The sequence below is a fragment of the Conger conger genome, chromosome 13, assembly GCF_963514075.1.
Source record: "Conger conger chromosome 13, fConCon1.1, whole genome shotgun sequence".
Classification (NCBI taxonomy): domain Eukaryota; kingdom Metazoa; phylum Chordata; class Actinopteri; order Anguilliformes; family Congridae; genus Conger; species Conger conger.
Genome location: NC_083772.1, coordinates 22241838 through 22257349, shown reverse-complemented (window position 1 = coordinate 22257349; position 15512 = coordinate 22241838). Strand labels below are relative to the sequence as shown.

At 39.1% G+C, this 15512-nt stretch overlaps 2 protein-coding genes across 3 annotated transcripts; both read right to left on the bottom strand.

The window, feature by feature from the left end:
* Nucleotides 1-4955: 4955 nt before the first annotated feature.
* Nucleotides 4956-12431, bottom strand: LOC133108528 (olfactory receptor 1M1-like). 2 transcript variants are annotated; one of them, XM_061218105.1, is made up of 3 exons: nt 12000-12431; nt 11032-11155; nt 4956-6374 (listed from the first exon to the last, which is right to left on the bottom strand). In XM_061218105.1, exon 3 carries the CDS (start codon nt 6348-6350, stop codon nt 5418-5420), a length of 933 nt encoding a protein of 310 aa, XP_061074089.1. In that variant the 5' UTR covers nt 6351-6374; nt 11032-11155; nt 12000-12431; the 3' UTR covers nt 4956-5417. The 2 variants fall into 2 exon arrangements, with proteins under 2 accessions (XP_061074089.1, XP_061074090.1); XM_061218106.1 differs by having other exon boundaries at nt 12030-12431.
* Nucleotides 12432-13449: 1018 nt separating this feature from the next.
* LOC133107215 (olfactory receptor 1M1-like) lies at nt 13450-15057 on the bottom strand. The gene has a single exon (XM_061216165.1). The coding sequence runs from the start codon at nt 14435-14437 to the stop codon at nt 13505-13507; it is 933 nt and encodes a 310-aa protein (XP_061072149.1). The 5' UTR covers nt 14438-15057; the 3' UTR covers nt 13450-13504.
* Between the last annotated feature and the right edge of the window lie 455 nt (nt 15058-15512).

Here is a 15512-nt window from a genome sequence, read left to right as displayed (position 1 = left end):
ATAAAGCCGGGTCCTAGATTAAGTTCAATGTTGAATGGAGATTCCCCAGACAGAAACTCAATTTAGTCCAGGGGCCTCATTTATAAACGTTGCGTAGGCACAAAAGAATGCGTACGCCACTTTCTAAGCAAACTTTGGCATTTATAAAAAACGAACGTGACGGGAAAATGTGCGGTCCTCCACGGAAACTCTGACCCATGCGTACGCACATTAACTGGAGAAATGAGAAACTGCGACTCCGATGGCAATGGGATGAAATGCTAGAAATGGTGTGAAATTGATACTGTTGTGTCCTGTGCCTTTAATGCTCGTGACGTAAGACCAGGAAAACGGGAAGTGAAACAGGATTTAAAAAGGTATAAAGATTTGCCGGGAGTTGTGGCTGGGTATGGCTGCTGTAAGGACGTGCTTCGTCCCTGTTATACTTATTAAAGTGTTGTATTGTTGAATCTCGCTATACGGGTTCTCTCCCTTCCTAAGTGCAACACAACATTTGGCGACGAGAGAAGTCGAAAATGATACACAACAGATACCACTGTGTAAAATAAATCGAAATTGATTGTTGTTGACTCTTAAAGGGTTCTGATTTTCTGCATGTTTACACTAGGACTCACTAGGAACTATACTGTCCTCTCAGGTCCTCTTTGCACTTGTTCTTGTGTTTAATTTGCACTTTGTTGTACGTCGCTCTGGATAAGAGCGTCTGCTAAATGCCATGTAATGTAATGAAATATTACCTCTCACGTATCATATATGAAGAGTTAATTTGCAAAAACAGATAAAAGCCTCTCTTACAACGAATAAACAAACAGCTGTTTGATTGATGCTCCCTGGAGTGCCCAAAAAATATGATTTAGGATGATAAATAGAAACGGAGATGTTGTTGAAAAATAATCCCTCAAATATGTAGATGAATTGTTAAACAATACTTCATGTTATTAAATGTATTCTCATAAATAATATGGTGAACAGTCGGACAAATTGCGCTGCACTGATGCCGTTTACAATGCGTCAGTCGGGCAGATACGAGTGCATAGTTTCATATATTGTTATCATATTCATATATTATGTTTTATAATGTGTTTATTGTTATGGATTTTTGTTTGTTTAATCTCTTAATTTTGTAGCTGTGTTTTCAATGGTGCTAGACAAATAACGTGTATTATTATTATTATTATCATCGTCATCATCACATTCGTTGTGCAGAACTGTTCGTCATTTACAATCAATCAGGATAATCCCCACACCTGTAGCTTTTCAGAGGCAATCAAATGGCTGAAATCCCTTTTCTTGGCCTTCTTTTCAGCATTTGCCATTGTCGTCTTCATGAAATGCATTTTCATTAGGGGTGTTCCACTGCCTATTTATAGGCAACTGTGGGCGGGACAGGAAGCTGGCAAAGTTGCGCCACATTTGTAAAGAAAAACTGGCGTGGGACGTGCGTATGCACTGTTTTATAAATCAGAATATTTTTTTGCGTACGCACGTCCTGGGTTTCATGCTTACGCAACCTTTTGACGTGAATCCTACGCAGTTTTGTAAATGAGGCCCCAGAACTTGTCAGGGTTTCCAGGTGCAGTCTAATTACTAACCAATTATCTGTTATTGGTAGGCGGGCTCTACCCTATTTAAGACTCATTGCCCCTCCACTCTGTGCTTGAGTGTTACATTGTGTGTCAGACACTGAGCCAGGTAGAGGGCACCATCAAGGCTAGCCTTTCATTAGAGAATTAAAGGTGTATTACCCTGTATTCAGGTAACTGCATCAGGTTTTCTTGATTATTTTATTTCATCTATTCAGTCAAAATAGACTCTTGTACCAGGTTTTTGGTACTATTTTAGTTAGCGATTTGCCGGGGAATTTTCTGTCCGGTTTTCCCCTTTCTCCTCTGGTGGTTCCCCTAGATCAGGGGTCGGCAACCCTGGTCCTGGAGAGCCACAGGGTGTGCTGGCTTTCGTCTCCACCTTAAAATTAGCAACCAATTCAGACCCAAGAAACCAGTTGAGGTGAGTTAACTGTGTAATCAATGGCTTTCATTGATCAATTAATGCCATGTAACAACGAAAGCCAGCACACCCTGCGGCTCTCCAGGACCAGGGTTGCCGACCCCTGCCCTAGATTATATTGGGTAGAACCCACGACTATATTAGTGGCTATCACATGTTCTGGTGGTAACTTGAAGATTCCCTTTTCGGTTGTGTCTGGTCCTCTGTCCCCATGCCCTTACAGAACTACACTATAAGGTTCATTTTTATTTTAATCTCATGCACACAAAAAAAAAGAGAAAAGAAAAACGAATAAATTACAAAATGATTGCAAGTTGAGAAGAACATGTTTGAACTACTATAATCCTTCTAGAGCTAACAACGGGGACTATTATCTGTGTTTGAAGGGGAAGATGCAACAAAATAATTAAGTGTGTTCCACAGAGAGGGACCTCTGACAACAAGTTGTTGTAATGGGGGAGATTTAAAATATTTTACTGCCTTGTCATATGTGAATGAATGTCAGTTAACATAACATAAAACATATTGGTAGACTTTGTGGGAGAGACATGACAGTAGACATTCAAATACAGGTTTGTTATTCATGTTATAGAGTGTAACTTGAGTTCTTTGAATAGAGGGGTGGAAGGTGTTAAATTGGGGATGTGACTATCCTGACATTTCTTCTGAAGTATACGAGTCTTGTGAAGGTATGTGGCATACGTACTGGCCCAGACAATGTTACAATATGATATATAAGGGTAAATTAAACTATAATACAAAATCAAAAAGCATGATTGGTTTACAAAAGTACGGATTTTGCTGATGATACCAATGGATTTACTAACCTTTTATATAGACTAGGGCTGCGTTTCCCAAAGCCTTTTTTAACGCTACGTCTTTTGTAAGTTGCACCTTAAGCTGTGCCTTAACATTTCAGCATGTTTCCCAAAACGTTCTTGGCCAAGTATACCTTCTGTATGTCGTACTTTCGTAAGGTTAGTCTGGACCGCTCTTATAGTTGCGGTCCAGATGTAGATGAGGTGCCAAAGTGGCCAGGCAGCACCCACGACTGCTTTGCGTGGGCCAATTCAGCGGTGGATGAAGATGCCGAACAAGGGATTTTTTTTCGGAGACAACGTCTACCCCACCTCCTAACCTATCTCCTCACCCCAATCGCCAATCCCATGACCCAGGCTGAACATCCATCCATCCATCCATCCATTATCTGAACCCGCTTATCCTGATCAGGGTCGCAGGGGGGCTGGAGCCTATCCCAGCATACATTGGGCGAAAGGCAGGAATACACCCTGGACAGGTCGCCAGTCTATCACAGGGCACACACACCATTCACTCACACACTCATACCTACGGGCAATTTAGACTCTCCAATCAGCCTAACGTGCATGTCTTTGGACTGTGGGAGGAAACCGGAGTACCCGGAGGAAACCCACGCAGACACGGGGAGAACATGCAAACTCCGCACAGAGAGGCCCTGGCCGACGGGGATTCGAACCCAGGACCCCCTTGCTGTGAGGCGGCAGTGCTACCCACTGCACCATCCGTGCGGCCCCAGGCTGAACAGGGCTATTAAATCGCTCACACCGGCACCTGCAACATCATTGAACACACAATTTGCCAGTGGAAGATGCGCTTTTGGTGCCTGCATAAAACCACCGGAGGGCTATGACGGAAACCACACAGTACCAGTCGTTACGGCCATGTAGATGCACCTTTGCCAAGTTCATTTCTCTTCCACGTTTGTACCTTGTGCCCATAGTCTCCCCACACTTGATTTTTAAAAAATTTTTATTAACCTTTCCCAGTCAATTGGAAGCTCATACACCCCACAAGTCATTAACTGGGATGTTCTTATTTCCTTACTGAACTTATATTTCAAACATACACTACCAGGTAGCTTTCATAAAAATGTCAGAATACACACACCTCTCTAATGTGCCATAGTCATTAATTCATGAGGTTGATAAGAGTCGACACTCTGCAGGTTAATTTAGGTTAAGTCTAATATATTTGCCCCCAAAAAAACACCCTGGAGTAGTGCTTCAATCAGTATAGCACATTGGACATTTCATTCGCCATTGCTCGTTGCACTGTGGTTTACTTGCTGTTCTGCAGGCCCAATATAAATTACATACAAATGTCTTGGTGCACACAGGTGTTTAATAGAAAAAATTAAACCTTTTCATGAAAATAAAAAATGTCTGCCTGTTTGAGAAGCACCCCCAACATCACTGTGCCAGCTCAGCATCTGTAATGAAAACACAACGCACACAACCCAACACACGACATTGGACTGTGTTAACCAACATGAATAGGCTTACTTTGATGCATAAGGCATTATGATGGGCACTAATATAGTTGGCCTCTGAAATTGGACCTCGGCCAAGGCATGCTGCTGCCCCATGATATCCAGCTTTGGCCTTTTTAATCTCCAGCGTGGAATGTATATCTTTGATAACAAATTGAATCAAAATAAATATATTCTGCATGTGAAGTATACATGTTCATGCCACTGGTGTTCTGTATTTGGAGTGCCAAACTGTAAACGAGGGTATCAGTAGTTAAAATTGCTGGATTAGGAAATTCTCTCAACACATTTCTTAATCGTCACTTCCCCAAAAACAAATTTACCTTCAAATTCTGCTATCAGTAATCAGTCTGAAACAGATTCCCAGTTTTGGGGTTTAATCTTGTTAAAATACTGCTTTGTTTATCTGAGACTGAAGAGATCAATGCCCCAATTTAAAAGAATACAAATGCATCTGAATGAAAGTCTATTTCTTTAGGTGCTTGTATTACAGAACTGCTGATTGTGCCATCTAGTGGTTACGTAGGGACAGGGATGAAGGGATACTATTCAATGTTGACTCCACGACAGCTCCACAACAGACCCACACAGGTTCTAACTGAGGCCATAAAGCAATAAACCGGTGCAGTGTCACACAACCAGGTGTCAAAAATATTTTATTTTGAAAAACAAAGTATAATGGGGAAATGAAACTTTGAGCCTGGCTAACACCACAGGTCATAAAGTAATTAATTAAAAGCAGACAGTGTCACAAATGAAAGAGGATGAGATATCAAATAATGGGTCTGATGGCCTGTGCTTTAAAAAGTATCTACCATCCAGGGAATGTCTCATAATTTAGCTTCCTCTGAATTATCATCTTTAATTTAATTACATTTTCTTGGTACATTTATAATTGCTGTGTAAATACTTGCCACTTGAAAAACCTTTCTCCCAATGTACGGTAGACTCCAGCAATGCTGTGAGCAATTTAGTGTTTCTTAAAATCATTGCTTTTTGCTACCTTAGTTAGGTCTCTTTCACTGTTTTGATAACTTGGTGATAACGGATTTAAAAGAAAATATAAATTACAGAGACAAAAAACTATCACCTTTCCTGGACATTAGTGTATTCTTTTACCACTAAACAGTTTGTAAATCTGACCTCTTATGTTGTGAAGGCAAATTCCATAAACTACAGGATTAAATATTGGGGTAACTATCAAAGCATAAATGGAAAAGAATATGCGAGCTTTATGAGGAATGTGACTCATGCGAAGCCTACTTTGAGCAACCTCAAAAAACGCTGCCACTGCATAGCTAATCACAGCCAGGATATGAGGGCTGCATGTCTGAAGAGCTTTGGTCTGAGAGTCCTTCGAAGAAAATATGCAGATTCTCAGTATTTGTGCATAGGAAAATAGTATCACCAGAAGCAATGGAATAATCATCAAAATGGTTACAAAAAAACCAACTATGCTCTGAATTGGAGATTCAAAGCAAGACAGTTTGATTAATGCAAAGTTAATACAATACACCTTTTCTATGATCCTACCACAAAATGTAAGCTGTACAGTGAGCATGAAATACAGCCCAAAAACAATACAAGGATAAATCCAGCACATTGAAATGAGTATACCTACTTTTCTAGGAGACATGAGGAGGTGATAGTGTAGTGGACGACAAATGGCAACATACCGGTCATAGCTCATCAATGCTAAAATGGTAAATTCAACTGAACCATATAGGTGAATGCAAAAGATCTGCAATAGACAAAATGTAAGTGATATTTCATAATTACGAGATAATAAATGACCAAGAATTGATGGCAATAAAGATGTGCTGCCATAAAGTTCATTCATGGCTAAATTACAAACAAACAAATACATGGGTTCATGTAGAGTTCTGTCAATGAAAATGACCATGATCAGAACTGAATTGGCCAATAATATAAGAATGTAAACCAGGAGAAAACATGTGAAGTATAAATATTTATGATCTTCCAGTTCAGTGTATGCTGTCAATATGAAGGATGTCACTGCTGATACATTTTCCATGATCACCTGGATGTAGAGGCAGCGCTGTGGATAAGAATGTGAGGGCTTATGAACACATTTTACAGCAATATTTACATTCTACTGATAATACCTGAAGTCAAATAACATTTTGCCACTGTTTACTTAATGAATTATCATTGTTGTTCGTTTCGCCGTTGTATACTTTGACAAAAGCCCTTGTACATAGCCTTGTTTTGTATAGGCTCTCTCGAACACGATGAGCCCAAGTAGAACCTTCTCTGAACAGTATTTGTCATTTCATTGCAGAGAATGTGATACACCCATCCATGTGTAAGAATTCTGTATAACTTCAGCTCATTAAAAAACCATCTACCGGCACGTTATTGAAGTGACGACTAAAAAGCATTTTCCCTAATGACATTATGTTTACAACGGTGGATAATTTGTAAGCTTGCATAAAACACAGCATTTTTTCGCCTTCAATACTCACATCTGTTGCACTTCGGCAAAAACGATTCTTGAGATTTTATGTCAAAGGTTGACGTATTACCACAATCTTTTTTTTTTTGTGATGCCTACATCTAAATAGAGGACTTCCTTTGGAGGAGTTCCAAGGAATTTCTTGTCTGAGTGAATATTTCTGAGAAAGATATTTTCAGTGACGTGGCCCCATTTTAAATCGCTGAGCATCTAAATACATTCTCAAAAATATTCAGTATGCTTATAAATAAGGAGCCTGCTTTTGAATAATAAATAGCATGTGAAATTATGGAATGAATATATTAGTATACCAGATGTTATTGTGATTATTGTACTTATTTTTCATGATCTTCTTAACCTGTTGCTATCTGAGGATAGCTACAAGGAGAGGCAGTTTGGGACAGAGAGGTAGGGCAAGGCGACAGGCGGGGGGAAGGGCAAACACTTCTTTTCAGGATAAAAAGTGTTGTATAGTTTAGAAAGCAAAATGCAGCATTTTACACATCCCAATGTAATTTGTGTCCTTTGTGTAATTTGAGTCTCCAAATGTCATTTTGGAAAACTGCCTAGACATACATTAGAAAACACAATGCAGAATGCTCAATTTTTGGTGATATTGAGATTTGGGATTTATCCAGTGTTGTGACTTGGCTCCACTGTGTTTCTAAGCGCACAAGCCACAGCTACAATAATCTGTATCCTCTCAAAAACCTGAAATCTTTCAGGTGAGGAAAAAAAACTTCTGTAACTTTGTTTCAGTAATATATGGAGTAATTCTGACTCTTGGAAAACATTCCCCAAATGGTTATTCCAGGATTATGCCTGTAGTCAAGAGGGTTCAAGAATAGTAACTATTTTATTTTGGGTATGTCATTTAAATCTTATGTGAAGAAAAGGGGCAATACTTAACAGACACAAATTAACCCAGTAGCCTACATTTATTGGCACATAATTATAATAAAGTATAATACATGTTTAAAAGTGTGCAGAATTGTGTAAAACCAGCTTTTAATGAATTAACTGAAGAATGGAATTATACATCTTTTAAATAAAAATTTCCTCGGCATAACTGAAGTATCCTTTTGATATCCAACATTTCCCAACTGGTGTGTTGAGGTGAACGCAGGTGTGCTGCATTAAATCTTTAAAAAAATTTAACTGAATTTCAGAAACTTAAATGAACATTTTCCATTCACAAAGGATAAAATTCAATGTAATTCAAATGTGTTTTGCTTAATTAATACTCACCCCAAAATATCATTTAGGCCTACTGTTAACACACCACATCAACACCAGTTCATCACTTGCTTTTGAGAGTGTGCCATGAGATTCTGTACATTTGGAAACTGTTTCAAGGAAGGTTTGGAATTGTTGTCCACATATCTAGGCCTATATGTCACACACATGGTGGTTGTCCTTATCCTCAAAAGATACTCTAATTTGATTTGTATTCAATTACATTATATTGTACAGGATACAATTTGAGAACAAAAGTTATTATTAAATGTAATAAATGTGTGAATGATTATTAGAAAAATAATAGTAATAATAAAGTATGTACAGTACAATAATAATCCTATTTGTTTATTATACTTTTATACATGTATACTATCTTATTATTTTTATCATTATAATAATTATATCTCATTACCATTCTTATTATGGATTTAATACAGGCAGTTGTACCAGACTGTATTAAAAATATGCAGAACACATACGCTACAGCTCTGACACAGGCTTAGTTATTTACCTTTTTCCTCTGAAAAGGTTTTGATAGCTTCAGCAAAGGAGTTCTTGCAGTTCTGCTGTCATACAGCACATCTGAATGACTGAAAGAGACGTCTATGTTGGAGTCTTTTATAATAACACAGCCAGGTAAAAATACACACCAATGTGTGTCATTACAGCTCCTACCAATGCGTTCATGCCTGTGTGGTATTGCACCAGGATACAATATCATATTAAGCTTGGTCATGCTATTAATACTGTGTCAATATTAATACTAATACTTAGACAATTATGTTCCTGTGTTCTGTCTGTTAGTTTATCATTGTTTATTATCACTATTCTTGTAATTTATTATTTTTCATATTTCATGTCTGGTGGTCTGTTTATATTCATTAGTCTTTGCACTCGTCTTCCCCTGTGATGTCGGAGTCTGAATGTTTACTAGCCCAGTCACTCCCTTGTCTGCGTGCCCCACTATTCGGGTGTTTACGGCTTTCTCTCCATTCCAGGTTTGTACGTAGCACTGTTAGACGGAAATGATTAAAATCTGGCATTGTCACTCAGGGCGCTGGTCAGCTTGCTGGCTTCCTCTGGTACTGTGAAAATATGTGGCTGTAAAGTAATTTAACCCCAGGAGCATACACCATTAACCCCCACAGTCTCCGCACCCATACGGGCAGGAGCCTGTGGGGGAAGACTCAGGCATATGTTTTCTTGAGAAGCTCTTTTGTCCCAGGGTTTACTCAGGCTTCCAGCCGTAAAACTTGTTACAATAGACCAGGGGCAACCTTGGCAGAGTCCAACACCCACAGGAAACATGCTTGACTTTGTGCCGAGAATGCCGACACAGCTCTCACTTTGGTTATAGAGGGACCGGATGGCTCGTAACAACGGCCCCGGTACCCCATACTCCCGCAGTACACCCCACAGGGTTCCCCGGGGGACACGGTCGAAAGCCTTCTCCAAGTCCACAAAGCACATGTGGACTGGATGGGCAAACTCCCATGACCCCGCCAGCAACCCTGCCAAGGTAAAGAGCTGGTCCACTGTTCCACGACCAGGACGGAAGCCACATTGCTCCTCCTGAATCCGAGGTTCGACCGTTGGTCGGAGCCTCCTTTCCAGCACCCTTGAGTAAGCTTTCCCAGGGAGTTTACTGAACATGAAGCCTAATTGCCTTTTAAATTATATTTCCCAAAATGATATCAGCTGGCAAACAATTAGGGGCTAAATGGGTGGGAGTCAATATATAGGAGATATTAGGGTGATGAGTAAGGCCAAACTATGGCCCGGCTCTTTCCAGACCAACTCGCCGTAGTCACCCCCTCAGCCCTGAAATCCAGCTGCTGGCGGCTCTGTGTTTTTGTGGTAGGGAGCTTTATGGAGGTAGCTGTAGATGGGTATGGGCTGAGAAAGACCTCTGTGTGACGGTGCATTCATCCCATCACCAACATCCTACTACGTCACGCAATAGAGCACATCCATCTGCCTTCCACGAGACACGAAATCCTGGAGGTACACCAAGGCTTCCATGTGATCATTGCCATCCCTCGAGTCCTAGGCCTTCATTTCTTGCAAAGGGCTTTCAGTTATCAATGTCCAGGTGGTGGTAGACCACAGAGAGAAAATTGTAGATGAGGTGCCAAAGTGGCCAAGCAGCACCCACGACTGCTTTGCATGGGCCAATTCAGCAGTGGTTGAAGATTTTTTAGCTCTACCCCCCTCTTAACCCATCTCCGCACCCCAGTCGCCAATCCCATGACCCAGGCTGAACAGGGCTAACATTGCTCACACCTGCAACCCGCAACATCACTGAACACACAATTTGCCGGTGGAAGATGCGCTTTCGGTGCCTGCATAAATCCGCCGGAGGGCTACGACTGAAACCACACAGCTGCTGTAAAAGTACCGGTCGTTCCGGCCATGCAGATGCACCTTTGCCAAGTTCATTTCTCTTCCACGTTTGTACCTTGTGCCCATAGTCTCCCCACACTTTATTTTTTTAAAGTTTTACAAACCTTTCCCAGTCAAGTGGAAGCTCATACACCCCACAAGTCATTAACTGGGATGTTCTTATTTCCTTATTTCAAACATACACTACCAGGTAGCTTTCATAAAAATGTCAGCATACACACACCTCTCTAATGTGCCATAGTCATTAATTCACTTTAATTCATGAGGTTGATAAGAGTCGACACAGGTTAATTTAATTTGCCCCCAAAAAAACACCCTGGAGTAGTGCTTCAATCAGTATAGCACATTGGACATTTCATTCGCCATTGCTCGTTGCACTGTGGTTTACTTGCTGTTCTGCAGGCCCAATATAAATTACATACAAATGTATTGGTGCACACAGGTGTTTAATAGAAAAAATTAAACCTTTTCATAAAAATAAAAAATGTCTGGCGAATTGTTTGAGAAGCACCCCCAACATCACTGTGCCAGCTCACCATCTGTAATGAAAACACAACACACGACATTGGACTGTGTTAAGCAACATGAATAGGCTTACCTTGACCTGGCATTATGATGGGCTCTGGTATAGTTGGCCTCTGAAATTGGACCTCGGCCAAGGCATGCTGCTGCCCCATGATATCCAGCTTTGGCCTTTTTAATCTCCAGCGTGGAATGTATATCTTTGATAACAAATTGAATCAAAATAAATATATTCTGCATGTGAGGTATACATGTTCATGCCACTGGTGTTCTGTATTTGGAGTGCCAAACTGTAAACGAGGGTATCAGTAGTTAAAATTGCTGGATTAGGAAATTCTCTCACACATTTCTTAATCGTCACTTCCCCAATAACAAATTTACCTTCGAATTCTGCTATCAGTAATCAGTCTGAAACAGATTCCCAGTTTTGAGGTTTAATCTTGTGTAGCGCCTCTCTAGCGTGTTTGACAAATGTGAGAGGTGGCTAACTTGTGTTCTTTAAAATATATATAGCTTGGGGTTTCACTTATTAACTTATTAGTATTAACCTAATGTGTGTATGACTACTCAATTTTTAAATTAAATGCTCTTTTCCCTTTAAATCAGTGTTTAAGCATGACTTCTTACATGTTACCATTAACTAAAATGTCTTCGGAATTTTTGGAAAAATTACTTTCCTTCTAAATAAACACTTTTACTCTTTAAACACTCTTATTAGCTTAAACAAAACTACTACTTGTCTTAATTAACTTAAAATATCAAGAGTAGTCATTAACCCACAACTGTTTTATGAAAAAGTATAAAATATTTACTGAGAAAATAGAACTGTGTTCAACTCTTTTTCAAATATCAAATGTCAAATGCATTCAAATGAACAGCAAAACCTATGGGCCACAAGAAATAAAATAACCGGCAATAAAATAACCTAGCTTGAAATATATAATACCCAGTTCAAATGATGCAGGCCTGAATGTAGCTTGTGTACGTTGTAGCCTAAAACAAACTGGCTGCTTCACCTCGCAGGCAAAAACAAAAGAACGGTACCTTTACTCAATGGAATGTAGCCTCACGCACAGGTTCAAAGGCGGCAGGAGGAGAGATGATGAGAAGAAGCACGGGGATGAAGAGAATTTTCACAGGGCTGAAGAGAACTCACGCAGCTGACGATCTCGGCAAAGTCCACCATTCGGCAACGTCGTCGTTGTTCCACACAGGCTTTACTAGTCGAGTTCGCTGGTCGCTAGCTTGTTAGCAAAGTACATACAAAAGCACTAGCCACTAAATCAGCAGCTAGACTAAACTTCTTTCTGTCTTCTTGTGCCGAGCAGTTCACTCAAAACTGACAGAGATATCACCATTAAAGTTTCTGTAAGAGTCCTGGTCGAACTCTTTCACTAAAAATGGTGTTGACATTAACAAAACAGTTTGTGTTTCACTTTACAGCAGACAACACACTTCACACGTCTTCCTTGTTCGTCGCTCTCTCTCAACTCACGTTTTTCCATTCTACTCACTTCCTTGTCCTCTGACCTCAAATTTGATTGGCTCATTCACAAAAGTTCCAGAAATAAAACAAATCCATAAAACTCCTTTCTTCCTTATTCTTACAGGCCTATTTAAAGCATTTTCACATTTTTAACCCCTTTTAAATGCTGTGTTCAGTAAACTATGAACATTTCACAATATTCATTGTTCTCAATGAGCAAAATTATAACTTCATTGCTGGTCAACGAATCTTAACATTTTTAACCTTAAATGCTATTTATTAAACTATGAACTTATTTATTCCTTTATATTCTTATGAATAAATTTCAACAGGGTTACACTTGTTAAAAGACTGCTTTGTTTATCTGAGACTGAAGAGATCAATGCCCCAATTTAAAAGAATACAAATGCATCTGAATGAAAGTCTATTTCTTTAGGTGCTTGTATTACAGAACTGCTGATTGTGCCATCTAGTGGTTACGTAGGGACAGGGATGAAGGGATACTATTCAATGTTGACTCCACGACGTCTCCACAACAGACCCACACAGGTTCTAACTGAGGCAATAAAGCAATAAAGCGACGCAGTGTCACACAACCAGGTGTCAAAAATATTTTATTTTGAAAAACAAAGTATAATGGGGGAATGAAACTTTGAGCCTGGCTAACACCACAGGTCATAAAGTAATTAATTAAAAGCAGACAGTGTCACAAATGAAAGAGGATGAGATCTCAAATAATGGGTCTGACTGCCTGTGCTTTAAAAAGTATCGACAATCCAGGGAATGTCTCACATAATTTTGCTTCCTCTGATTTATCATCTTTAATTTAATTACATTTTCTTGGTACATTTATAATTGCTGTGTAAATACTTGCCACTTGGAAAAACCTTTCTCCCAATGTACGGTAGACTCCAGCAATGCTGTGAGCAATTTAGTGTTTCTTAAAATCATTGCTTTTTGCTACCTTAGTTAGGTCTCTTTCACTGTTTTGATAACTTGGTGATAACGGATTTAAAAGAAAATATAAATTACAGAGACAAAAAACTATCACCTTTCCTGGACATTAGTGTATTCTTTTACCACTAAACAGTTTGTAAATCTGACCTCTTATGTTGTGAAGGCAAATTCCATAAACTACAGGATTAAATATTGGGGTAACTATCAAAGCATAAATGGAAAAGAATATGCGAGCTTTATGAGGAATGTGACTCATGCGAAGCCTACTTTGAGCAACCTCAAAAAACCCTGCCACTGCATAGCTAATCACAGCCAGGATGTGAGGGCTGCATGTCTGAAGAGCTTTGGTCTGAGAGTCCTTCGAAGAAAATATGCAGATTCTCAGTATTTGTGCATAGGAAAATAGTATCACCAGAAGCAATGGAATAATCATCAAAATGGTTACAAAAAAACCAACTATGCTCTGAATTGAAGTTTGAAAGCAAGACAGTTTGATTAATGCAAAGTTAATACAATACACCTTTTCTATGATCCTGCCACAAAATGTAAGCTGTACAGTGAGCATGAAATACAGTCCAAAAACAATACAAGGATAAATCCAGCACATTGAAATGAGTATACCTACTTTTCTAGGAGACATGAGGAGGTGATAGTGTAGTGGACGACAAATGGCAACATACCGGTCATAGCTCATCAATGCTAAAATGGTAAATTCAACTGAACCATATAGGTGAATGCAAAAGATCTGCAATAGACAAAATGTAAGTGATATTTCATAATTACGAGATAATAAATGACCAAGAATTGATGGCAATAAAGATGTGCTGCCATAAAGTTCATTCATGGCTAAATTACAAACAAACAAATACATGGGTTCATGTAGAGTTCTGTCAATGAAAATGACCATGATCAGAACTGAATTGGCCAATAATATAAGAATGTAAACCAGGAGAAAACATGTGAAGTATAAATATTTATGATCTTCCAGTTCAGTGTATGCTGTCAATATGAAGGATGTCACTGCTGATACATTTTCCATGATCACCTGGATGTAGAGGCAGCGCTGTGGATAAGAATGTGAGGGCTTATGAACACATTTTACAGCAATATTTACATTCTACTGATAATACCTGAAGTCAAATAACATTTTGCCACTGTTTACTTAATGAATTATCATTGTTGTTCGTTTCGCCGTTGTATACTTTGACAAAAGCCCTTGTACATAGCCTTGTTTTGTATAGGCTCTCTCGAACACGATGAGCCCAAGTAGAACCTTCTCTGAACAGTATTTGTCATTTCATTGCAGAGAATGTGATACACCCATCCATGTGTAAGAATTCTGTATAACTTCAGCTCATTAAAAAACCATCTACCGGCACGTTATTGAAGTGACGACTAAAAAGCATTTTCCCTAATGACATTATGTTTACAACGGTGGATAATTTGTAAGCTTGCATAAAACACAGCATTTTTTCGCCTTCAATACTCACATCTGTTGCACTTCGGCAAAAACGATTCTTGAGATTTTATGTCAAAGGTTGACGTATTACCACAATCTTTTTTTTTTTGTGATGCCTACATCTAAATAGAGGACTTCCTTTGGAGGAGTTCCAAGGAATTTCTTGTCTGAGTGAATATTTCTGAGAAAGATATTTTCAGTGACGTGGCCCCATTTTAAATCGCTGAGCATCTAAATACATTCTCAAAAATATTCAGTATGCTTATAAATAAGGAGCCTGCTTTTGAATAATAAATAGCATGTGAAATTATGGAATGAATATATTAGTATACCAGATGTTATTGTGATTATTGTACTTATTTTTCATGATCTTCTTAACCTGTTGCTATCTGAGGATAGCTACAAGGAGAGGCAGTTTGGGACAGAGAGGTAGAGCAAGGCGACAGGCGGGGGGAAGGGCAAACACTTCTTTTCAGGATAAAAAGTGTTGTATAGTTTAGAAAGCAAAATGCAGCATTTTACACATCCCAATGTAATTTGTGTCCTTTGTGTAATTTGAGTCTCCAAATGTCATTTTGGAAAACTGCCTAGACATACATTAGAAAACACAATGAGGAATGCTCAATTTTTGGTGATATTGAGATTTGGGATTTAT